A 26,990-nucleotide genomic window follows, 5' to 3' on the forward strand; every position below is an offset into this window, starting at 1 on the left:
TAGTCCCCACTTTCGCCTGGCATAAATCCAATAGAACACCTCTGGGACATTAGGTTTCGGTCCATCCGACACCGCCAGGTTGCACCCCAGTCTGTTTAGGAGCTCAGTGATGCCCTAGTCCAGATTTGGTAGGAAATACCCCAGGACACCATCTGCCACCTCATTAGGAGCATGCACCAACATTGTCAGGCATACATACAAGCACGTGGGGGCCATTCAAAATACTTTGTACCATTTTGAGTTGCTGCAATGAAATTTCAGCAAAATGGACTAGCTTGCTGCATAATTTTTTAACTTTGATTTTTTTTTGGGTGTCTGCATTCAGCCTTCTGTAGGTTAAACATTTTAATGTCCATCAAACAATGTGGCATCTTTTCACTCCTAACACATTACCCAGTCCATAGCTGTATAGATATCCAGTAGGGCCGAAACGACTAATCGTTTTATCGACAAGTAATCAATTATGCAAATAGTTGTCAACTATTTGCATAATCGATTAGTTGGTCAGCCGATTAGTAGGCCTGCATACAGAATGCATTGTTTGTTTACATATCAGGAAATACAGTGAAGCACACAAACCGCTCAGTACACCCTTCATACATGTCAGTAAGTGCCTGAGGAGCAATGTGTCATGGGATATGTAGTCCTAAGCAGGAAGTGAGTCGTTCTAAAGGCAGAAGTATTTTTTACCTTGCTTTAGGGGCACTCTATACTTTGCAGCTTGCTATTGAGGCACGCTGAAGGCAGGAGGAGCCAGAAGCATCCATGGGGGACCCCAGAAGAGGAGAATCAGGGCTGCTCTGTGCAAAACCATTACACAGAGTAGGTAAGTATAACATGTTTGTTTAAAAAAAAAAAATCACTTTAAAGGCTGTGTGCGCAGGGAAGATAAGCATCTGAACCCATAGAAGGTGGAGGCTGATAGACTGGAGGGAATATAAGGGTTTACAATTACATTTAAAGTAGGGATAGACTGATATGTTTTTTTTCAGGGCCGATGCCGATATTTTGGTCACAACGTATCGGTATCGGCCGATATGGACCGATATTTTGTACATTTAAAGTTTTGAAAAATAGACAATTTTTTGACACAAATCTGGTACTGAACATGTTAATTTTTGTTTAATGCTTAATGGCTGGCTTGCTGGCACCCTGTGGTGGGTAGCTGGCACCCTGTGGTGGGTGGCTGGCTTGCTGGCACCCTGTGGTGGGTGGCTGGCTTGCTGGCACCCTGTGGCGGGTGGCTGGCTTGCTGGCACCCTGTGGTGGGTGGCTGGCTGGTACAGGGCCTGTGGGCGGCTGGCTGGTACAGGGCCTGTGGGTGACTGGCTGTCTGGCACCCTGTCTGTGGGTGACTGGCAGTCTGGCGCCCTGTGGTGGGTGGCTGGCTGTCTGGCGCCCTGTGGTGGGTGACTGGCTCCCTGTGGTGGGTGGCTGGCTTGTACAGGGCCGGTGGGTGGCTGGCTCGCTGGTACAGTGCCTGTGGCTAGCTGGCTGGTACAGGGCCTGTGAATGTGGGTGGCTGGATGGCACCGGGCTGCTGTGGGTGGGTGTATGGCTGTGATACACTCCCGCAAGACTAGTCCTGACTCCAGATGAGGCCGTCCAAGGCGAGGGAGGCGGCCTAAGAAGGCAGAATGACGTCACAAAAATATCGGCACTATCAGCCAGTTCCAGGGCCGATACCGATATATCGGGGAAAGTGCATATCGGCCCCTGATATATCGGCCTTGCCGATAATCAGTCTATCCCTAATCTAAAGTAAACTTTTACCAATATTGTGTATTATATTTAAAATGATTATATCCATGAAAAAAAAGTCTCAGCTGTTAGTACAACTTTAATATTAAATATTTATATCTCCTATAGCTTCATATCTGACTCCTAGTTAAAATGCCCATATAGCCTACTTCTGGGTCTATTTATTATTATATGTTATTATTTTCACTGTTTCACAGTATAAATGAACCCCTTATATTAGCGATTATCTGCTCTATTTGTACTAAAAAGGGCTAATTTTCATTTTTCTAACCCCATTATTACAGGCGATACAAAAAAAAAGCACACTGCTGCTACTAAACGTCTTCGGCCTGGTTTACACCTATGCATTTTTGGTGCTTTTTGCAGAAACGCATTACATTTCATTTAACATGATTTCCTATGGGGCACGTTCACATCTATGCTTTTTTCACCCACTGCGTATTTGGAAAGGGTCAAGGACTTTGTTCAATGCAATCCTTCCCTGGCGGATTTTGGAGTAGACGCGGGCCCTCCTTGGGATGGTCAGATCCTCACACTCCTGCTTTTCCCCCTGTCCTTTTGTGACACCCCTCCTCTCCACCACAACCCCCCTAACCCCCCCCCTCCCACGTGGGGGACTGTTTGGGCCTACCTGAGGCTGGGGCCTAGTGTGCAGGCCGCATGGGGGGCCGGGGGAGTGCGCCATCCATGGTGCTCGACCAGACAAGCAGGGGGAGGCCTACCCTATCCCTGCCTCATCTGAGTCTGGCTCAGCCACGTTCGCACCCTGTCTCCTCGTCTGATGAGGATGACCTTTCTACCTCCCCTGCCACGACAGGCGCTGGTGGATGCACTGGCTGTTTCGGTGCATGACACCCTGCAATTTGGGGGTCACAGCGGCGGCTGCTCCTTGGGCGCAGGTGGCATCTGGCACTCGCATGCCATCTGGAGCTGCTCTTTTTGCTGGCATGTAGGAGGTGACCGTCTGAGACGTTTTCCTGGGTTGTCTAAGCGGCCGTTAGATGTTGCCCTTTTGGGGCAGTCTCTGGTACAGGACTGTTGCGCCTAGAGACGTACGGTCTCTAACTGAATGGGACTACCGTTGTTCCAGTGGAGGAATCCCCGTCCTTTAAGGACTTGGGGGATAGGATGGCACGGGCTGTGGCCTGCGATCTGTACTCCCTGGCGTAGTCTGCACTGGGAACAGTGTTTGTTTGCCCTTGCCACACAGACTCTGCCTGATAGGCGGAGTCCACCAATGTGACTTGGTGTGGGGCATGTCCCTCTTGCCCTGGGGGAGTTGCTGGACCAGCTGGCGCAGGGGCTGCAATTTGTTTGCAATGCCGCGCTGGTCGAGGCTCCCTTGTATGGGTCACCCTGTCGTTTTCGGCGGTGGTTGTCCAGCGTCTACTTGACCGGAGTGTTGATCTGTGGATCAAACTTCTAAGACGGTCTCAATGGATCTCCCTTTTCAGGGGAATCGCCTGTTTGACGCTGCCCTGGATGACATTATATAAGGGTCTCACGGGGGGGGGGGGGAGAAGAGCGTTTTCTTCCACAGGCTAACAAGGGTAAGGGCCTTCGTCGCAGTCGGGGTTCTTCCCTTTTGGCTTGCAAACAGTTTCCTCGTCCCTCGGGGACAGTCGATGTGGCGAATTCCTTCCAGACCTCCACATGTGGTTATAAACGACCCTGAGATAAGTTTTTTCCAGACCTGCAGGCAAGGCCTACTCGGCCTAAAGGTGCTTCCTCACCCATCTAGGGTGGGGGGACGTCCTTGCCGGATCCCAGGCTGACTGGGTTCTGGAGGTCATGTGGTCCAGTTGCAAGATCGAGTTCTGATCCGTTTATTTCCGATAAGGTTTTTCCCTTCCAAGGTACGGCTCGCTTATGGCGCTTTTCCACTGCATGGAACCGTACCGGTTCGGCACGCTTTTGTGCTTTTCCACTGCTGGTACCGCATGGTATAGGGTCGGAACGGTTCGGTACGGTACGGTATAGGTTTGCTTTTCCACTGCATGGAACCGAACGGTACGGTACGGCTCTGAAAAAACAGTACCTACTCGATTGTGGTTGCAACAGGTACCAAACTGGTACCATATCCCACAATCCTTTGCATGCAGTCACTACTAGCCACTGATTGGTCAGAGAATCCCACCCACCCCGTTGTTATCCCACCCACTTAACTTTAGTACTACTTTAGTGGAAAAGCAAACCTATACCGTACCGTACCGAACCGTTCCGACACTATACCATGCGGTACCAGCAGTGGAAAAGCAAACCGGGCCAAGTAGGGCCGAGTAGAGCCGAGCCGGTACTTGCAGTGGAAAAGTGCCATTACAGGCGCTATGTGGGGCAGTTCAGGCTCTGGTTCAACAAGCTGGACCAACTGGTCCTTTGATGGTTCCGTGCAGATCAAAAATTCAAGTTGGTATCGGTTCACACGGTGTCAGGGGGATTCCTGGCCTCCATAGACATCAAGCTGCCTACCTTCACATCCTGTTATGTTTGGGACACCTACGGGTTTTTTGCCGTGGGGGAAGGATCTCTATCGGTTTGTGGCGTTAACCTTTGGTCTCGCTTATGCTACTAGGGTCTTCACAAAGGTGTTGGCTCCGGTCCTGGCGCTGTTGCGGCAGCAGGGCGTATCGGTCCGGGGTTCCTGGCCGATCTGCTTCTCAGTGTGGTGTCTCCTACGGTGCTGACAAACTAATTTGGAAGTTACCACGAGAACTCTGGAGGAGTTCAAGTGGGTTCTAAACCTTCAGAAGTCATCTCTGGTCCCTACCATGAGACTGCACTATCTGGGCCTGACTTTGGACTCTCCCTCAGTCAGGGTGTTTTCTCCCTCTGGGGAAAAAACTCTTGGCACTTCAGACTGCGGTTCATGTCCTGCACATGGTCGTCCCTTCGGACCTGTATGCGAGTTCTGGGACTGATGGTGCCGTTATTCGAGACGGTCCCTTTCGCTCAATCCCTCTTGGCGATCCCCTAGAAGGAGATCCTTCTCGAATGGGACTAGAATACAAACTCTCTGGACTTTCGGATCCGGCAGAGCTGGCTGACCAGGGAGTCTTGAGCTGGAATCCTTCCTCCCCTTTTTCCTGAACACTTATCACCGCGGATGCAAGCCTGTCTGGGTGGGGAGGAGTCCACGGCAGGTTCTCTGCTTCGGTAGTATGGTCCCTGGAGCATCCAGGTTACCGATCAATGTCCTGGGGCTGAGAGCGATCCGACTTTTTCTGGTTCACTGAATCGACTACGCCGCGACCGTGGCTTATGTCATTCACCAAGGGTGTCCTTGCGGCCTTGGAAGTTTCAATTTTTCGCTGGGCAGTGCACCCTGTTCCAGCTCTTCCGATGTTCCCTTTCCAGGTGTGGAAACCTTGGAACAGTGCCATGGAGTTTAGCATGATCACCTGCGCACGGCTGCTGCCGGCATGGTCGTATGTGCTCACGGATGGGCCAAGGTCAGTGTCAGCTGCGGTCTGCCTTTCCTCCTCCCAAGTTGCTGCCAACATTTTTTCGCAGGATCAAGGCAGAAGGGATTCCGGTCTTTTTTGTGGCTCCGGACGGGCCTCGCCCAGCTTGGTACGCCGACCTGGTCAGGCTAGATGCTCCTTGGAGAATTCCTCACATTGAGGAGTTATTGTCTCCAAGGCCCATCTCCCGTCCGACTTTATGGTCGCTGACTTTGCCGACTTGGTTGTTGAATGCCAAGTGCTGAAGGACGGGGGTTTGGCTGCTTCAGTGATTCCGACCCTGCTTGAAGCGTGGGCAGCGACTTCTAGGGTGATTTTTGTTCATCATACTAGACCGTTGTATATTGTGTGGGCTCCTCCTCGCTCTTACTCGGTGGCCCGGATCTTGGCTTCCTTCAACGGGGCGTTGATCACAAGTTGGCCTTGAGTACTGTCAAGGGTCAGGTTTCGGTTTTGGCAAATTTGTTCCAGGGGGTGCGACACTTGGCACTTCCGGTGCAACCTCTGTCACCCACTGGGGACCTTGATTTTGTGCAGTCAGTTTTTTTAGACCCTCTGTTTGCGAGTATTCGAGGGTAACCCCTGCCTACCTTATTACAAAGGTGGCCGTCTTGGTTGCTGTCACTCTGCGCGCAGGTGTCGGCACTGGCGACATTGTCCTGTCGTTCTCCCTATATGTTGATCATGGGGCCAAGCGGTACTTCGTCCGGATCGGTCCTTCCCTCCGAAGGTGGTTTCTGGTGTTCACTTACACGGGGACATTGTATTCCCATCTTGTATCCTGAGCCCTCACATCCTAAGGAATGTGCATTGCTTACTCTGTTTAGAGTACGGGCACTCAAGGTGTACTTGGCGACTACTGAGTCTTTTCGTAAGTCAGGCTCGCTCTCGGTTCTTACGGATGGCCCGTGAACGGGACTGCCTGCGTCTGCTGCGTCTATTCCCGGATGGATCGGTCAGACGGTGGTGCAGGTTTATTCAATTAAGGGTCAGGTCCTACCTTTCCCTGTTTCGGCACATTCTACTCCGACGCCTAGTGCTTCCTGGGCTTTTCGCCTTGTAGTCATCTGTGCTCCAGGTTGCAAGACGGCTACCTGGTAGTCTGTTCACACCTTTACCACGTTACAAGGTGGATGTGCTGGCATCTGCAGATGCCTCTTTGGAGGGATGTTTACCTTCCTTGAGGGTGTTTTCTGTTTGTGTGTCAGGTGGGCCTCATCTTTTGTTCTGATGAGTCCTATGTTGCCTCGTCGGCTATGTTTGGCCTTGGGGACTTGTTCTTTTCTGCTGTTCCCACCCCTCATTTTATGGCACTGCTTTGGGATGTCCCTACTGATATGATCAAAGAGAACTGCGTCCGTCAATGAACGATGGAGAAAACGTGATTTTTGACTTACCATAAAATTCTCTTCTCTTAAGTTCATTGACTGCAGTACCCGCCCCTCTATTTTGAGTTGGGTTGGTGTTACATTTCTGACACTGCTTTGATACAAAACTGACATCCTATGCAGGAAGAGAGGGTGTACCCTCCAGGACTGCCCATAGGCGTAGCCAGAACTTTTTTCTGCTTAGTATCCTACTCCTGTAGGGGGCAGTATTACCCTACTACTGATATGAATCAGAGAGAACTGCGTCCATCAATGAACTTAAGAGAAAACTATTTTACAGTAAGTCAAAAATTCATTTTTTTGCCGCGATTTGCGTTTTTAATCTGTCCAACAACAAATTGGGCAAAAAAAAAGGATTATAAATAATGCAAAACGCAAATTGCATGTATCGATTTTCTGACAAGAATAGTCATATGAAAAATCTTTGTACATTCCCTGAATTTTGTTTGAAAATTTCACTTGCTTTTAACATTCAGTTTTAAAATGGATGTAATTTCTGAACAAAAATCACATACACGGTCTAAAAATTTCCTTTAACCAAGAAGTTTTCTATTCTGCTCCTTCGAATTTTCCTGTCACTGTGGTAGAAAACAAACGTCAATTTGACCCCACTAACTATTAGAAAATCGAACGAATGTTCCTAAAATTAAAACATTTTTGAAGGAAGACATTGTTTTTGTATGCCCAGCATAAGTGACAGCAGGTGCAGGTAGCTTTTATCAAGCCACCGGCCTATGACAAGGGAATCTGTCATATATATTATGTGTGAGTTCTGTCTTAAGACCAGCACAAAACAGTCTTTGATTTTTTTTTTTTTTTTTCTTTACATTTTTTCTTTTTAAAATTTGATCTCTGAGTCTGATATTTACCAGAAAACATTGGGATAGAAAAAGGCGGGGCTTTGCGGGCCAGTGGGAGTAGAAGGATCAGAACCAAAACCAATTGTAAAATCAAAAAAACATTTTATTGTAGCAAGTAAAAAACAAGCATGGGTTACCATGCATGTATGATAGCAACAAAATAACATACAAAATTGTTAAAATCAATTCTAACATCACTGTTTATATAGAAACATATCCCAAAAGGGATTAGAGCGAACAACAAAGCCTGTGTAGGTGGATGATGGGTCTCAAGCTGAATTCGGTCACGGTAGGTCCCCAGCAAGCCGACGCGTTTCGCTTAAGGCTTCCTCAGGGCCTGAGAGACCATAACAGACCGATGTTTCTATGAGTAACATAAATACAAGTAATTACATTTCAGTTTACATGTTCAATGATATAACATACATCATGCTGCTGAATGTTTTTATATATATATTTTTGGCTCAAGTTTTGTACTGACCCTTTTTGAACAGTGACTTGTGTTAGGCGACAGGGCTATAGCGATGCATAGGCTGTTCGGAAGATAATACCTCCGTGTTCACCACATATACTCTATATAGGCATCAAAAAGAAATTCCTTGCATAAAATCCGATATATTAGGTCCCAGCTGTGTCATCAAGGTCAAGGCTGTGAATCAAAGTATCAATAGGTGTATATTTATATTCGCAAAATGGCTGCCAGTGGTTCTAATAACGTCTGTATTATATTCTGTATTTTATAACCAACCTGCTAAATATGGCTCCACTTAGGCATCTTGGGGTATAATCACCCCTCAGCAAATGGGTATCCTCTTCCTGGTTTGTTCATCCATATGTGCGTTCACCCCCAGATCCAATCAATCTAGGGATATGGGCACATATATTAAATATTGTTCGCCATATATCCACGGTTACTATATCTCCAACATCTGAGACTAATCATCAGATGATGGTACATATTCCAAAAAGTCATACCTGGCTGAACAAGGGGAGAAGTAGGAAATGCTGTTGATTATATATAGGGATTGAAATAAGTAGTACAGACACTCACCTAGTGTTTATATTGCAACAAATTAAGCCAGGCTCAAGGGACTCTTTTTTTCTGTGCAGTTTGTAGGAGGGATATCCCCAAACTTGTCCTAAATGATAGCAAAATTGACCTGGAAAAGGGGGGTATATATGGGAATTACTTCTTTTTAATTTAACCTAAGTAGAGAACCAAAAATCTCAGGGGGCATCTAATATATTGAAAACGAGGGTCCATTCATACTTGCCTCTCCTCAGACTGAGAAATACTTCAGGCAGGTAAATAGGGCCTATACGCACAACTATCCAATTATATGGACCCGCAGTCCTGGGCTATCCAAGCCCTAAAAGACATAGGTAGAGGGGTTAGTTCCAGAATTATCACTATTCTATCCCATATGTACAAATGTTTGGCCAATATTCCTTCGGTATGTTTGTTGAGCCCCCATCATCCCCCATCACTTACCTCTGTATGGTCATATGCTCGCCGCCTGCCTACCTGTTCTTGCCTAGCCTGGGTGTTATATAGGGAGGAGAGGTCCGCCCATATCGCTCTGTTTGGCGCCTAAAACATATAATCCCCAGGTGAGAGGTCTTGTGTCCCATTACGGTCGGCGATAGCGTTGCCTGACCGCATTGCTTCCGGTCGCTCTGGAAGTGAGAACAATCTTTTCTCCTGTTGGGGATTCCGGAGGTAGCGTCGCCTTATCGCGTCATTTCCGGCTGTGACCAGACGCACCGGAAGTGACAACACCAATAGCACGGAGGAACCTGCTCACAATCCGCCCCGCATCACTCGGACTGCATCCTCCAGTCGGATGCCGTCTGATCTCCAGGATGCCAGCACATTGGGCTCCCTCTGGTGGATCAACTCCACATTACATTTCATCTATTATAATTACACAGGGGATATATATCGGTATTTAAATGCAAGGTTGTATTTTGATTACAGGATTCATATTCAATCATCTATATCTATATAAATACCATCCCTGACAATATGGTGCCAATTACTTGTTCTGCATCGCTGCGCCACGCCATCTGCCACAGCCCCGTCGCCTCTCTAGTCACCTGTCATATACAAGACAAAATGTATATATACATATCAATTCTTTATACATAAACAAATTCATACTTTTTTTCCTATTCTAGTGACATTTATATGAAATATGTATCTCTATTATTTTTTTATTCTAATTTTTAAATTTTTAATAATAAATGTACTAGTCCCTATTTTAGAAATAAATCTTATCTTAATTTTTCCTCTTTCCGATGCAATGAGGGATGCCCTGTGGGGATAAGGGAAGCACGAGAGGAGGAGGGGACAAAAATTTCTTTGTGTATCTATATATAATCTTGGAGGGAAGATTATAGTATAGTTCCTATAGAAACGGTTTGTAGCTGATAACATCATTCAAACCTGGGTATACGGTAGCCTTTAGGTCGTATATCCATCTGGCCTCACGTGCCAAAACTTTTTTATCGATGTCACCTCCTCTTGTATCCTCGGGGATAACGTCTAATATAGTAAATTTCACAATGCTGCGGTCATATTTATGTTTTAGTCCAATATGGCCACCTATAGGGGTATTAATTTGGCCATTGTTGATGTACGAAATATGGTCAGAGATTCTCTTCCACAGGGGCCTTATGGTTTTACCCACATAAAACGCCCCACATGGGCATAACATAATGTATACTACTGCCTTTGTTTGACATGTAACTGTCTGATGTATCTTCTATGGCCATTGGGCATTATGAAGGACTCACCTTCAAGAATATATGGACAAAAGTCACATGACCCGCATTTGTACAGTCCTTTTCTATATGACATTTCATTTGGTCTCCGATAGTGACTCGTAACTAGACCATCTTTTATGGATTTAGCCCTTTTATACGTGATGTTAGGATGATCATCCAGGTATTTTCTTAGGATTGAGTCACTTGTCAGAATTTCCCAGTTTTTTTGTAAAATGCTACGAACTTCATTATGCTGTCTGGAGTATGTTGAAATAAATCTGACCTTATCTGTTTTTTTGTTTTTCTCTTTAAAGAGTAGGTCATGCCTAGTGTTGGCTTTGGCTTTATTATATGCTTTCCTCAATGTTGTTGCACTATAACCTCTCTGTAACAGTCGTATTTTCAATTTATCCGCCTCTCTTTTGAAGTTCGTATCTTTAGAACAATTTCGCCTCAATCTGAGGTATTGGGAATAGGGAATACTTTTGATTAGGGTTTTGGGGTGGGAACTATCATAATGTAGTATTGTGTTCCCTGCTGTCGGTTTACGAAATAGCGTTGATCCGACACTTCCATCGTCTTCAAAATAAAGAGTGGTATCAAGGAAATCAATCTGTTGCTCACTCCAGGACATGGTAAACTTCAAATTGAAGGAGTTGATCTGTAACCTTTGAAAAAAGATCTCGAATAGTTCAAACTCCCCGTCCCAAAAGATGAGGACATCATCTATGTACCTGAGCCATGTAACTACATGGCTCAGGTACATAGAGAGGGCCTCATCATTGAAAATATTTCGTTCCCATCCACCCAGGTGCAGGTTCGCGTAGGCCGGGGCACAGCATGTGCCCATGGCCACGCCCTGCACCTGGATGAAATGGGAACCATCAAAGGTGAACACATTGTTTTCCAAAATATGTGCCAACCCATCCAGGATAAATTGATTGTATCTTTTTGCTTGGGGGCCCCGTTCGTCTAAGAACCTTTTGATTGTCTGAAGACCAAGTGCATGTGGGATCGAGGAATACAATATTTTACCAGATTCAACCTCTAATAGTATATCTCTTCTGTCTGTTATTCTCAGAGTGGAGTGCATATAGATATTTAAGAATAGTTTTACTTTTTTTTTTAAACTTTAAATATTGACTAAATTATACACCACACTTTTTTTTTTAAATTTTATTATATGATTAATCGAAACAATAATCGGCCAATTTTTTTTTTTCAAATATTACATTTTTATTGAATCAATCAAAGATTAGTAACAACAGAACACATATGGAACATCCACTGTATACAATCCTCCAGCAAAGGTAAAGCAAAATGTAAGAAAGACAAAACCATCATAGAGATAGAAGTACAACTGAATCTGCTGGATGCAAAAGGAAGACATCAAATACGGACCCCACCGAAGTGGGAAGTAATCGTGAGACCCTGAGTTAGAAGGTATACCCGAATAGATCGTAATTAAGCAAAAAAAAAACAGGCTATAAACAAGTGGTATAACATGGTGAGAAAAACCTCCACATTCATTGCATGTGTAGTGTCACTTGGCACCATAAAATACATATAAGGACAGAGAGAGGAGACAGTCAGGGCAGGAAAGAGAATAGGAAAAAGGAGAGGAGGAAGAAGAAAAGAGGGGGGGGGGCAGGGGCAATGGGATGTCATACCCGGCCAGCACACCCCACCAAGCCATTTACACCAGCGGAGCTCAGGGGCACATCAGGGCTTTCCCCCTGTCGGAGATAAGAAGAAACATATTCCAGTATCCCCATATCTTTTGTATTTTGTCACGTTTGTGTAGCGCCGTAAGGGTCAGATCCGCCATCTTATTGATGTCCTCCAACCTGCGCATGCAATCCCTGATGGTGGGCGCCTGGGAAGCCTTCCATTAAACTTGAATACAAGACTTCGCCGCAGGCAATACATGGGGTACGATCGATTTTTTTATATTTCCTCAACGGTATGCTCGATAGTTGCAAAAGAAAGAAGGCCGGGGTGTCTGGGATGTTGTGTTCCGTGAGGTCCCATAAAAGGGAGCCAACTGCAGACCAGAAACCCTGGAGTCTAGGGCAGGGCCAAAAGATGTGGAGGAGAGTACCCCACTCCTCCTTACATCTCCAGCATGTGTCAGACGTCCCAGGAAAATCTTACTCAGAAGAGACGGCACCCTATACCACCTTGTCAGCACTTTGTAGTTAGATTCCTGCAATTTTGTACAGGTCGGTGTCTTCAATGCAATAATGCAAAGGTTCAGTCGTTGAGTCGGTGAGCGTCAACTGTAAATCCCGTTCCCATTTGGAGATAAAGGCAGGGGTAAAGTCCTCCGCAGGAGTTACCAATAGAGTATAAGCCTGCGAGAGGGTGTGGGGCAGGATCCCGTCCCCGGAGCATAAAACTTCGTAAGCAGTGAGTTCCCTGCTGAAAAGGTCCGGCGTAGGTGAAGAGTGGAGAAAGTGGTGGAGTTGAGCTGCCTGCCAAAAATTTAATGCGTAGCGGCCGGTAGGCGCAGTCAGTGCCTCTATTGAAGGCCAGCCATCAGAGCACAAGAAATGTGTGGTCGTGCTCCGGTTTAAGGTCAACAGGGGTCGACATGTCCGGTCTGACATACCGGGCAGGAAGGCCGGGTTACCCAATATCTGGAACAGGGGAGAGGTGGGAGTGGAAATAGCCAGATGGGAAAGGAGCGAGGCTGTTACAGTGAGGGTGACGCCGATCGTTGGATGGGATTTAAGAGACGATGGGCAATGATCCCGGCACCACGGAGCACCACCCAGAGGAATTATTGATGGGGCCTGTTCCAAACGGACCCACAGCTTATGCGCCCCATGCCGATGCCAGTCCAACAGACGTCCGAGATGGACTGCCTGATAGTACTTGGTCACATTGGGGAGGGCTACACTTCCGTATTGCTTAGGAAGGGATAAGAGGGAGCGAGCAATGCGCAGCCATCCAGAGCGCCAAATGTATCGTACAAATAGGGAATGAAGCTGCCTGAAGAAAATCGATGGTAGCTTGATCTGAAGAAGGAACAGGATGTTGGGGAGTACAGACATTTTGATAAGATTGCACCGCCCGAACCAAGAGTGAAAGCCCCCGGCCCAAGACGTGAGAAGCTGACGCACTGTCTCCATCGGGGAGAAGTTAAGGCCGTATAGCTTAGAGAGTTCTGGGGCTATGCGGGTACCCAGATACGTCAGCGTTGTTTGAGTCCAGCGGAATGGCAGGGACGATGTCACCTGAGCCAGGAGGGCAGGCGTCATTGCTACCCCTATAGCCTCCGATTTGCTGTAGTTAATCTTTAAGTTGGAGCAGGCGCCGTAAAGCTCCAGTTCTTTAAGGAGATTGGGGGCAGAGATTACCGGATTGGAGAGGGAAAACATCATATCGTCTGCATAGGCCGAGACCTTACATTCCATTTCCCCTATTTGCAGCCCCCCGCAATATCAGAGTTGGCCCTAACCCTGCACATAAAAGGTTCTAAAGAGAGCGTGAAAAGCAGTGGGGAAAGTGGGCACCCCTGGCGGGTGCCGTTGGTGATAGAGAGGGATTCCGAAAGTACCCCATTACATTTCACTTGGGAGTTAGGGCCAGAGTATTTGTCCAATCCACAACATCATGGTGGTTCCGAGACCAATTGACCGCAGCGTGGCTGTCATGAACCGCCAGCTGACGCGGTCGAAAGCTTTTTCCGCATCTGTGTTCAGAAGAACACAAGGAACGTGGGACGTCCGTGCTAGATATATGATATTAAGCACCTTAGCGGTGTTGTCACGCACCTCCCAAGTTGGAATGAACCCCGCCTGATCCAAATGAATCAGGCGCATCAAGAGAGGCCCAAGGCGATTCGCGATAATCTTCGAGAATACTTTCAGGTCCACATTCAGTAGCGATATCGGGCGGTAGCTACTACAAAGTGCCAGGTCTTTCCCCTCCTTCGGTATGAGGGAGATATGAGCTTGGAGCGAGTCAGCAGCAAAGGCGGATTTGTTAGAACCCAGGAGGTTAAGCCAGGCCAGCCAATGGGGGCCTAGTGTCTGAAAATAAGTCGTATAGTAAGGGAGGGTGAAGCCATCCAGGCCCGGAGCCTTGCCCTCTTTAAACGAGCCCAGTGCCCCCTGGAGTTCCAACAGAGATATCGGGGCTTCCAGTTGTTCCCTCTCCTCCTGGGAAAAACAGAGCTGCTGTTACATAGTCATCTATTTGTGCCGGGGAAACCCTCTAAGCAGGCAAATTATAAAGGTTGGAATAGAACGCCTTAAATTCCTCCGCGATCAGTCTAGGCAGTGCCACCTTCTGGCCCCCGGTCGACCGGACGTGAGGGATGTAGTTTGCCAGTCTCTGCGCTCGGACAGAGGCCGCCAATAAGCAGCCACATTTGTCCCCAGAGGAGTAAAAGGCCTGGCGAGACCTTTGAAGATCCGCTTTCGCCTTTGCGAAAAGGAGGTCTCTTACCTTCTGGCGAAGGGAGAACAGCTCCATCTCTGCCTCTCTGGTCAAGGAATGTTTGTGTCTGGTTTCAAGAGTGTGAATATCACCAAGTAGCTTTTCCAACAGCTGTAAGCGGATCTTTTTAAGATGCGAATCATGCTTGATGAAGATGCCCCGAACCACGGTTTTGTGGTCCTCCCAGATCATGCCAGGATTACAGTCCTCTGTGGTATTTTCACGGAAGTAAGCTGTGAGCTCCCTGAGCACCTCAGGCATGTACCTCTGTATTTTGCAGTAGGGAGTCGCTAAGACGCCACACCCTGGTCCCCACGCCTGTACCCTCCGAGAGGCTATAGGTCAAAGAGATTAGCGCGTGATCCGAAAAAGTGATCGAATTGATCTCAGCAGTGCGTACCACGTGCAATTGGCGGTGCGGTATGAGGAAAAAGTCTATACGAGAGTAGGTCTTATGGGGTGGTGAAAAAAATTAATAGTCACGTTCACTGCCATGTTGTAGACCCCAGTCATCCACCAATTGGGCAGTGTGGAGCGCCTGCAAGAACCGTTTCCCAATCCCGTGTGGAACCGAAGACACCCCAGAGGAGGTATCAACTGTCGGGACCAGAGGAATGTTGAAGTACCCCCCCCCCCCCCCATGATCAACTGGCCCACCTGGAACGCGGCGAGCTTCTCCAAGACACCCACCATGAAGGAGTCCTGCCCATAATTAGGGGCATATAGACACGCAAAGGTAAGGAGGAAGGAGCCGAGCGACCCCTTGAGAAAAATATACCCTCCCCCGGGTCTAGCAATGAACCCTCACAAGTCCATGGCACCCGGGCGGATAGCAAGATGGGGACCCCTTTAGACTTTGCAACAGCATTGGTGGCATGATACGAGAATGGGTAAAACCGGTTCTTGAGGAATGGAAGACGATCGTGTCTGAAATGGGTCTCTTGAATTAAAGCCACGTCCGCGCGGCAGCGGTGTAATTCATTAAGAAGAACCTTCCACTTTTCTGGTATATTGAGCCCCTTGGCGTTTAGGGAGATCAATTTAAGAGAATCCATAGCCCAGCACGGCACCCACCACACCCTCGGGGAAAAAAGGGGGGGAAGGGAGGGTAATGGGGAAAAAAGGGGGAGTAGAAGGGAAGGTAAGAGGGAATATAGTGGGGCGGGGGATGTGAAAGGGGAGGGGAAGAGGTCACAAAATAAGTGAAAGAAGAGAAGAGAGAGCAGTAGACAGGAGTCGGCCAATTAATTGATTATGAAAATAATTGTTAGTTGCAGCCCTAATATCCAGCATATTTTTCTCCATTGAGATCTGATGAGTTTTCAGTGTTCCTTTTATTTTTTTTTTAAGTGTGTATATGTGCTCTGTGCAAACTGTTGGCGCTATATAAATCCTGTATAATATAAAGAAAAAATAAATATATATATATATATATATATATATATATATATATATATATATATATAGTTTTTTGGTTTGTTTTTCCTTAGACACTTTAGGGGCAATATTATACATAATATAAGGTCTTGCCACATTGTGTAATTCTTGGCACACATTAGTCTTTATTTGTCTCCTTCTGTTTTACAGGAATGCTATTGGCTATACTAGAAAAATGTGGTGCTATCCCAAAAATCAATTCAGCTGAGGTTACTGTGGGTGAGGGCACCGTTGCTGCTGGCTACCAGAATTTTATTATTTGTGTGGAGATGTTCTTTGCAGCCATAGCTCTCCGTTATGCTTTTACTTACAAAGTTTACTTAGACAAAAGGCTTGATGCTCATGGTGAGTACAGCATATCTATGTTTATTTTTTATTACATGCTAATGAATTTCAAGAATTTCACAGGTATTATCATAGTTGATTTACTCTTATAGAGTTGGTCACTTTACTTGACCTCCCCCTATACTAACTATGTTGTCAACCAGCTATACTCATGCACAGACCAGGGCCACCGATGTCCTGTAAGATTACTATGCTTGTAAACAATTTTGGGATCTCTCCTTTTCTGCAAAAATGGCAGCTTGGTTTGGATGAGTATCCAGAATTACATTGCATAGATTTGAGATCTGAAATAATAAAAAGCCAGTAAGCTGCAATGTGTATTATGAATGACTAATGTGTGGCAGTCCCTATTAAAATGAGCCCTCCATAACGACAACTAAAGAACTGCAAGAGCTGCTTTTCAAAAAATGTCTTAGCCCTTCAGATCCATGACAAGTTACTCTGGGGTTCTCTGTAACAGTCCTCTTACCCCATACAAATGAAAACATAATCCAACGTGTTATGAAAAAACAAAATGCTGAAGTCCAACTGTGAAGTTGGACTTCAGCATTTTATGTTTTTCCACAACACATTTTATATGTGTTATATTATATTTTCATTTCATAAACAGTATCTTACAAAGTGAGTACACCCCTTCCATTTTTTGTAACTATTTTATTATATCTTTTCATGTGACAACACTGAAGAAATTACATTTGCTACAATGTAAAGTAGTGAGTGTACAGCTTGTGTAACAGTGTAAATTTGCTGTCCTTTCAAAATAACTCAACACAGCCATTAATGTCTAAACCGCTTGCAACAGAAGCAAGTACACTCCTAAGGGAATACGTCCACATTGGGCCCAAAGTCTCAATATTTTGTGTGGCCACCATTATTTTCCAGCACTGCCTTAACCCTCTTGGGCATTGAGTTCACCAGAGCTTCACAGGTTTCCTCTGGAGTCCTCTTCCACTCCTCCGTGATATCACGAAGCTGGTGGATGTTAAAGACCTTGTGCTCCTCCACCTTCCGTTTTAGGATGCCCAACAGATGTTCAATAGGGTTTAGATTGGAGTAATGCTTGGCCAGTCCATCACCTTTTACCCTCAGCTTCTTTAGCAAGGCAGTGTTAGGAGGTGTGTTCGAGGTCGTTTTCATGTTGGAATACTGCCCTGTGGCCCAGTCTCCGCAAGGGAGTGGATCATGCTCTGCTTCAGTATGTCACAGTATATGTTGGCATTCATGGTTCCCTCAATGAACTGTAGATCCCCAGTGCCGGCAGCACTCATGTAGCCCCAGACCATGACAGTCTCACCACCATGCTTGACTGTAGGCAAGACACACTTGTCTTTGTACTCCTCACCTGGTTGCCGCCACACATGCTGGAAACCATCTGAACCTAATAGGTTTATCTTGGTCTCATCAGACCACAGGACATGGTTCCAGTCATCTATGTCCTTAGTCTGCTTGTCTTCAGCAAACTCCAGGCTTTCTTGTGCATCATCTTTAGAAGTGGCTTCCTTCTGGGACAACAGCCATGCAGACCAATTTGATGCAGTAGTGCAGCATGTGGTCTGAGCACTGGCAGGCTGAGCCAGTACTCCACTTACGCATTTCTTCAGTGTTGTCACATGAAAAGATAGAACAAAATATTTACAAAAATGTGAGGGGTGTACTCCCTTTTGTGAGATACTGTAGATGGAAGTAGTGCTGCACTGTTATATTATAATTATTTTAACATGTGAAGCACAATATTAGTGTTAGTTTGCTACTGGTGTTATATATAGGTTGATAGAGGCAGCAGCACAGCAGTTTATAAAAAAAAAATACCCTGTGTACAGAAATGCTAATTTATTTGAAACATAACTACTGACTAGGTGTTGGATCTCATAATGCTTTCCTTCACCAACAGGGGCATTGTGAATGTTTTGTTAGCAACTGCAAAACAGAATTGTTTTTCAGCATAGCTGAACATGCGATCTGTCCCTGTGTCACTCAGTCACCTCCCCCCACACACGTTAGTAAGCAGCAGGCATACATTAACCCCTCCCTCTCCAATAAAATTAGCCCAACCTCTGAAAACAACCTCACACCACAATCCCCCCACCCCCCCCCCCACCAAATGAATTTGACTAGTGCACACAGCAAGGTCCATAAAGACATGGATGAGCGAGTTTTGGGTGGAGGAACCTGACTGGTCTGCACAGAGTCCTGACCTCAACCCAATTATAACACCTTTGGGATCAATTAGAGAGCAGACTAGAGAGCCAGGCCTTCTCGTCCAACATCAGTGCCTGACCTCACAAATGCGCTTCTGGTAGAATGGTCAAACATTCCCAGAGACACATTTCTAAACCTTTCAGACAGCCTTCCCAGAAGAGGTGAAGCTGCTATAGCTGCAAAGGGTGGGCCAACTCAATATTGAACCCTACAGTCTAAGACTGGGATGCCATTAACATTCATGTGCGTGTAAAGGCAGGAGTCCTGATACTTTTGGTAATAGTGTAGATTACATTTATATCATAAGTAGTCATCAAGTGTATTCTATTGTTGTTCACTACTATATGCGAACAACAAGTTAGTGGAAAGATTGGACAAGGACAGGAGTGATGTAAGTGAAGGATTGGAGGTACCTGTAATAAGGCAGCCTAGCTGGTGTACAATTTGCATATACCGTACTTCCTTAATCTTGTGATCGAGTAGGAAGAAAAGTCAAGAAGGTTTTTCTGTTTTTGGGCCTATAAATAAAATCTAGTTAATAATAAATTATAGTGTCATGAAATATTAGCTGTTTTGTTTCCTTGAAATATGTCCAGATCAGCTTTTTTTAAAGGCTGATTTTTGCCACCTTGTGGTTGCTATCAGATTTTTTTTCTATTTGTATTCTCTTTTGTCACAGCAAGCTATTTTGTCTCACATTCTTTTTAGCAGTAATGAAAACTAATCCTCTTACATCTAGCTTTTCAATTGCACGAGTATTTACATTATTTTGGGTTATTAGTATTAACCGGAACTCCTTTCTGTTTTATATGTAATTGAGAGGATACTTTGTAACTCCAATATATGCTAATTATTTAGTAGATGAATTATGTTTTGATATAGCAGCATTATTATTTGGGTCCAGTTGCAAGCTTAGAGGAATTCAATGTTTCAGCTGCTGTGTCTCTTTAATCCAATGGCATATGTGAGGTATTTATTTTCTAGAATGTTTGCAGGGAGTTTGATACCTTGCAAGTGTTTTGGAGGAGAAACGGTGTTGATTCATCTCACAGCACACACGGCTGGGGAGAACCTGTGGCTGTTGACTTGAATGACTCCTCAACATATGATCCTCCTATTTATGAATGCTGCTTCTTACAGGTCACTGTGTAATCTCTCTATATTTCTTGATCTGTCCTTTCTCTCTTTTTTTCCCTTGCTTTTGCCCTGGTTATTTGCTGCAGCTGTTCCAACCTACGGTCCATATGGTAGGTATTGCCCTGTCTGCTTCACCTATCTAGCCATTTACATCTGCAGTTTCTCATATTGCTTGGCTTATTTGCCGCCTTGCTGATGATCGTGCATTAAGCCTATAGCAAACTGAACTTCAAATATTAACATTTATATTCATGTTTAACACATTTCTCTTCCGCACCAGTTTAATGTGCTTCAACATTTTCTTTGCATGACTCCGCCATACTATACAAATACAAGGCACGATGCCTGACATTGTTTGGCATTGGGTTTCTGTGTTCTTTGGGTTTTGTAGGTAGATCCCAGACTGTAATCACATACACAGATAACTTATACTATATGCTGTTTTAGTAAATATTAGCACATGTGATATTTACCTTGCCCTATTTTGGCGCAGAATGTTTTTCAGACACATTTATGCTTGCTGAGACCTGCAGTTGCTGTAGAAATTGGACCACTACGTCTGTATAGTATGTTTAGAGTGGTCAGCCAAAGCAAAGTGGTAAACAGAATAATAAACTCAAGCTGCCTATTTAATTTCTGCTCACTGGGTGTAGTCAGAATTATTGTCTTCTGCTTTCCTGCTCAACCAGCCTCCACTCAAGTCCTAAAATGTACCCAAAGTCCTAAAATATTAAACCTCAGCTGCAAAACCCATTACTCCACTAAGAGCAACCCAATTGCTTGTCACGCAATCTTTGGTGAACAGAAGGGTCAGTTGAATTTTGTTCAATAACTGCCCAAATGAAATTCCAGTGAGCGTTTTTTGTAGCCAACAATGTATTTGATAAATTCATGGTAACAGCTACCAGAAGCCATCAGGTTAATTAAGATGAAAGATGGAGGGGTTTAATATAGTTTTGCTTTAATTTTTTTCTTTTTGTATTTACATATACAGTGCTTGAACAACCATCTTAATTTATATGTTATTGACTAAAGTAAAAAAATTAGGTTGTCTAGGTTTCTGCACTTTAAATATTTACTCAATCAGGAAACATAGCCGGAGGGTATTAATAGGGAGCATTGGAGCCATGGATGAATCAGCTTGCTTTGAATTTTAAAAATTAATTAAATAGCATTTCTCTTTCGTTCATTGATGGACATAGCTCCTAATTCTTCTTAACCATTGGTTTATACTGCCCCCTACAGGAGTAGGACACTAGGCAGGAAAAAGCTTACCTATGCGGATGGACAGTCTCAGGGGGTATACACCCACTCACGCATACGATCTGGCTTCGGTCTGAGTCACAGCGTTTCCTCCTAGCCGACAGCACCCACATTACGATGGAGCTGTGTCCTGTCCAGAGCAGTGCCCACCCTGTTCCTAGTGTGGTAAGTAGCTGTCCCCCTCTTACTGGAGGGTTTTGGGGTGGACTTGAGCCACTCCCTGGGATGGTGGGACCCCCTCCTCCCCCCCCAGCCCCTCTAAAATGTCAGGGGTCAATATGGGTCTTTAGCGCCCCCCCTCTCCCTGGGTGAGGTTATAAGCTGGCTATTGCCACATGCTCTTAAGGGGGGGCTGGTTGGATTTGCTGCTGACCGGGTTTTCCTGGCACACAACGAGGGGGGGGGGGTTGAACCCTAGTCACCATCCTGGGGGTTGGTGACTAGGGCAGGGATGTCCTCTGGGCTCCCTGCAGGGGTTGTTGGGATGGGGGAGTAGATGGTTTAATATCCGCAGGTATGTGCCTCATGCGGCTAGGTCCTGCTGAAAATTTAGGCCGCAGCTTTGCGGCCTACTCATTGGAATCTTTGTGAGGCGGCCCCTGTGATAGTGGCTGAGGCCACTGCCTCCTGTTTGGGCATCTGCCTTCCCCTCCAATGCCCCTGGGTGGAAGGCTACGCTGGGGCTTGCGGCTGAGCGCCCACAAAAATTTAAGCTGCGGCTTTGCGGTCTACTAGGCCATGAGGCTGAGTCGGGTGCCTCCGTTGGGGGGGGGTGGCTATGGCCCCAGTGCGTCTAGCTGAAGCCCCTGCTTTTCTTTTGGACTTCTGCCGGGCCAAGGATCCTTGCACTTGCGGCTGGGCCTCCACAAAATTTAGCCTGCAACCTGCTAGGCCATTTGGTCAACTTGGCCTCTCCCTTTGTAGGGGTGGCACTGTGGGGGCACTTCATTTATGAATGACAGCCTTGCCGCCATTATTGTGTGGGGCACCTGCCCCTTTTAGCGCTGCGGGACTATCAGGGTGGCCTCTTTTAAGGGAACTATTTCCTATTATGCCTTCTATGGAGGACGACCCCCTTGTTTTTTGAGGGGTCCAGTAGGTGGTCCATTTGTGGACCCCTTGGTCGGCGTCCCCTTTGCGGGATCGCAGTGGCGGCCTCCCCCTATTGGTATGTTTTCAGGGTGAGCTTGGTATATAGCGACCCTACTGGGTCTGCGTTCACGCACCCTGAGTGCTCAGGTAGTGAGGATGATTCCTCTGCTCCTCTAGCCACGCATGAAAAGACGCTGGTGGATGCACTGTTCGTGTCAGCGCCTGACACTTTGAAATGGGAGGTTGCGGCTGATGTTGCGTCGGAGGCTCCGGTCCCTTTTTGGCACCCACAGGCCCTCCAAAGCGGCAAGAGGGTTCCCTTTTCCGCTCACTTTGACAACATTGCCACAAAACAGTGGAGCTGTCCAAAATGCAGTGGTTCCTAAGCGCTTTTTGCTTGCGGTGTCCCTATGAGGATGACTGCGTTAAAGGTGGACGGTCCCACCTGTAGTGGACTTCCCGGTTTAAAGGGTAAATATAGCTACCTTAATTCTGGTTAAGGAGTCCCCGGCCTTTTAAGATCTGGCTGATAGGAGGGCGTAAGCTCTGGCCCACCATATATTTACTGTGGCTGGTTCAGCACTTAGGCCGGTATTTACTATTGCCCTGGTGTCGCAAACTCTGATCGAGTGGGTTAAACTTTTATGTCGTGACCTGGAGGGAAAACCACTTCCCCCCTGTCTTTGCTGAGCTGGTTTTTGGATGTGCCTCCTTTGATTTCTAGGCTGTCGGTATCAGCAGTGGTCCTTCGGCGTATTATCTGACTGAATTGCTGGTCTGCGGACCAAACTTCTAAGTAGGCCTTATCTGATCTCCCCCTTGTAGGGGATCACCTGTTTGGAGCTTCTTTGGATTACATTGTTAAGGGTCTTGCAGGGCAGAAGAGTACTCTTCTTCTGCAGGCTACCAAGGGCAAGGAGCCCCGCCGTAGACGTAGGTCAATCTCCTCTGTTTATAAGAGGCCTTTTCGTCTCTCAGGGTCTCAAGACAAGGGCTCAAAAGTCAGGGCCTGCACCAGAGGTTCCAAGAGGACCTGGTCTGGCAAGCCACGAACGGGCTCTTCCAGACCTGCGGGCAAGACTGCCTCTGCATGCAGGGGCGCCCTCACCCGTTTCTGGGCTGAGGAGACGTCTTTGATGGTTTCCAGATCTATGAACCTCCCTGGTACAGGACAAGTGGGTGCACTAAGTTATTCAGTCAGGCTACAAGAACTAGTTAGGTCTTATCCTCCAGAAAGGTTCTTCCCCTTCAACCTGCACTTCTCTTTAGGGCAGTTCAAGACTTGTTACTTCAAGGGTATTCCGATTCCAACTTCAGAATGTTTTCAGGGTTTTTTTACTCAAACCTCTTTACAGTCCCCAGGGCGGAAGGCATGGTACGTCCAATTCTGGACCTCTTTGTGCGAGTTCTAAATTTTAAACTGCTTTGTGCGAGTACAGAAGTTCCACATGGAGTCCATTCACACATTAGTGGTGTCCCTACCTATGGGATTTCTTCTTGCTTCTATTGACATAAGGGATGCCTACCTGCACATTCTAATATGTGTCGGTTACCAGCGCTTCCTCTTCGTTTTTGCCGTGGGCGGGGAGAATTATCGGTGTTTGGTGTTGACCTTTGTCTCGCCTTCACTCCTCGGGTCTTTATAACAGTGTTGGCCCAGGTGGTGGCATTGTTTGTGTCAGCGAGGGATTGCGGTACTGGGGTACCTGGACAATCTTCTTCTGCGAGCAGAGTCTCCCACTGCTCTGATGGCCAACTGGAGATTGCTCTGCAAACTCTGATAGAGTTTGGTTGGATTCTGAACCTTCAGGAGTCTGCTTTGTCTCTGTCCACAAAAACTGGACTATCTGGGTCTGACTCAACGACTCGGCCTCAGCCAGAGTGTTTCTTCCTCTGGAAAAACTCCAGACTTTGCAGGAGGCACTTCAGCTTCTGTTGTTCAGCAGATGGTCATCCCTCCGAACTTGAATGCGGGTGCTGAGCCTGTTAGTGTCCACCCTTGAGGCGGTCTGTTTACACAGTTCCACACATGATCTCTGCTAAAGAGATTCTGGTAAAATGGGATGGGATCCACGGTCTCTAGAGGTGGCTTTGTTCTCTGGCACTTTTGACAGGGGAAAATCCTTTCTCTCCCTGTACTAGACAGCAATCACCATGGATGCCAGCCTGTCCGGGTGGGAAGGTGTTCTCCGCACAGACGTGCTCAGGGGGTCTGAAATCTGGCAGAGCCCAGACTACCAATTAGTGTACTGGAACTCCAAGCAATCAGACTTTGTCTGGCTCATTGAACAATTTTTCTTCAGGGGTGTACGGCACTAATTCATCCGGACAATGCCACGGCCGTGGTCTGTATCAATCACCAAGATGGCGCAAGAATTGTCCTGGCGGCTCAGTAAATAGCCGGCATTCTAAAGTGGAATGACAGGTTCGTTCCAGCCTCTAAAACTTCTGCCACGACTCCTGTGCAGGATCCAGGCAGCAGGGATTCTGGTCATTCTAGTGGCTCCAGACTGGCCTCGCCGGTCTTGGTACGCCAATCTGGTACGGCTGGTCACCGATGCTCCTTGGAGACTTCCTCTCGGGGAGGATCTGCTATCCCAAGGACCAATCTTCCATCCTGCTTTACAGTTGCTGGCTTTGATGGCTTGGCTCTTGAATGCCAGGTGCTGACGGATGGAGGTTTGTCTGAGGCATTGATTCCTACACTGTTAAAAACTAGGAAATCTATTTCTAGGAAGATATACTCTCGTATGTGGAAGACATACACTGCGTACTGTGAGTCTCTCGGGGTTCATCCTCGCTCCTCCTCTGTGGTTAGGTTCTTAACCTTCTCAACAGGGCGTTGAGCAGTAATTGGCCTTGAGTACCATCAAGGGCCAGATATCGGTTTTTGGCAGTCTTTTTCCAAAGACCTTTGGCCAAACACTCCCTGGTGTGTACCTTTTTCTTCATTTGGTTCCTTCAGAGCAGGCTCCGTTGCTGTCCTGGAATCCTAATGTGGTGCTTTCAGCTCTACAGAAGCCTCCCTTTGAAAATATTTAGGAGGTTTCCCTGCTTCATTGCCCCAGTAGAGATGGCCTTCTTTGGTGGCTATGACCTCTGTGGGCACGGTGTCGGAACTGGCGGCGTTATTCTGTCCTTCACCTTATGGTGATTCCCAAGGATAAGGTGGTGCTTTGCCTTTGTCCGTCATTCCTTCCTAAAGCGGTCTCTGACTGTTATTTGAATAAAGACATTGTGTGGCCTCCCCTGTGTCCTAGGCCTAAACATCTGAAGGAAATTGCTTTGTATTCTTTGGATGTGGTTCGGGCAATTAGGGGGCACCTGACAGCTATGGAGTCTTTTAGGAAGTCATGCTCTTTGTGCTCATGGACGGACTTTGCAAAGGGTTGTTCGCTTCTTTTGCAACCATTTCCAGATGGATCAGACGATGGTTCAGGCCTATTGCATCAAGGGTCCGGTTCCTCCTTACCCTGTCAAGGCGCACTCTACTAGGGTGCTTATTGTCTCCTGGGCTTTCCGTCATCCAGCGTTAGTGACGCAGGTTTGCAAGGCAGCCACCACTTTTACGCAGTTTTTTGTAAAGTGGATGTGTTGGCATCTGCGGATGCTTCTTTTGGCTGCAAGGTTTTGCTGGCTGCTGTTTAGAGGACCTGGTTCTCTTTGAGGGTGTATTGTTTTTTTCAGGTGAGCTCCAGTTGTTTATTGTTGAGCTCCATGTTACCTGGTTGGCTATGGTTAGCCTTTGGAAGTTTTTTTTCTGCTGTTTCCCACCCCTTATGTTTGACACTGCTTTGGGACGTCCCAATGGTAAAGAAGAATCATGAGCTGTGTCTGTCAATGAATGAAAGCGAAAATGGGATTTTTGTCTTACCATAAAATCAATTTCTCTGATGTTCATTGACTGACACACCACCCACCCCTCTGTGGAGTTGGCTTTCTTCTGACTCTGCTTGTAATAAAACTGAGTGCCTATAGCTGAGACTGGGTGTATACCCCCTGGGACTGCCCATAGGCGTAGTCAAGCTTTTTCCTGCCAAGTGTCCTACTCCTGTAGGAGGCAGTATAACCCAATGGCTTAAGAAGAATCAGGACTGTTGTCCGTCAATGAACATCAGAGAAATTAATTTTACGGTTTAAGTCAAAAATCTAATTTTTTGGTTTGTAGTGCTCAGGTCCAGATTAGTTCTGCTTTAGCTTCTTCCCTGTATGGTTTTTAAAGTAAAACATGTTTACCTTTGCCATGCAATAGGTATATGTGTAATTTTGTAATCAAGATATGTGGGATTGTATCAGCATAATGATATTTTCAGTTCTGAGAGTTAAAGTGTGGATCAGACTTTGAGTGTCCTTTGTGTTACTTTGTAGGGCGCTGTGCCCCCATGAAGAGCATTTCCAGCAGTCTGAAAGAGACCATGAATCCTCATGATATCGTTCAAGATGCCATCCATAACTTCTCCCCAGCCTATCAGCAGTACACACAGCAATCCACCTTGGAGCAGGGCACAACTTGGCGCAATGGACAAATTATCTCTCGCTCTCAGAGTCTGTCAGGAGCTCGTGATACAGAGAAGACTCTACTCCTGAGCTCTGATGATGAATTCTAATCTAGGAGAAAAGACAGCCTGACTTTAAAAAAGGAAGAGACAGATAACAATAGTTTGACTGAAAGACTATTTTCACATTCTTTTAACCAAATTCTGAACAGATAATTCTTTTTAAATTCTCAATATGTACATTTACTATCCGTGCAAAATGAACTAAAGAGGAAGGAATCCTAGATGTTGGAAAAATAGGTTTGTTGCAGGTTAATCCTTTTTTTCTTTTTGTACAAT

The 26,990-nt window shown here is 46.3% G+C and overlaps 1 protein-coding gene across 2 annotated transcripts in view; it reads left to right on the top strand.

Moving 5' to 3' along the window:
• The window catches only part of TMEM184B (transmembrane protein 184B), a 329,919-nt gene extending 303,135 nt beyond the window's left edge, over positions 1-26,784 (top strand). The window contains exons 9-11 of one of the 2 annotated variants that reach the window (XM_082265516.1): positions 16,270-16,464; positions 19,887-19,910; positions 26,524-26,784. In XM_082265516.1, the coding sequence (XP_082121642.1) occupies positions 16,270-16,464; positions 19,887-19,910; positions 26,524-26,762 (458 nt within the window). In that variant the 3' untranslated portion in view covers positions 26,763-26,784. The remainder of the gene's footprint in view (positions 1-16,269; positions 16,465-19,886; positions 19,911-26,523) is intronic. The other variant, XM_082265517.1, reaches the window with a different exon arrangement.
• Positions 26,785-26,990: the final 206 nt, after the last annotated feature.

Source organism: Pelophylax lessonae (genome assembly GCF_965119305.1).
Source record: "Pelophylax lessonae genome assembly, chromosome: 8".
In the NCBI taxonomy this organism is placed as follows: Eukaryota; Metazoa; Chordata; class Amphibia; order Anura; family Ranidae; genus Pelophylax; species Pelophylax lessonae.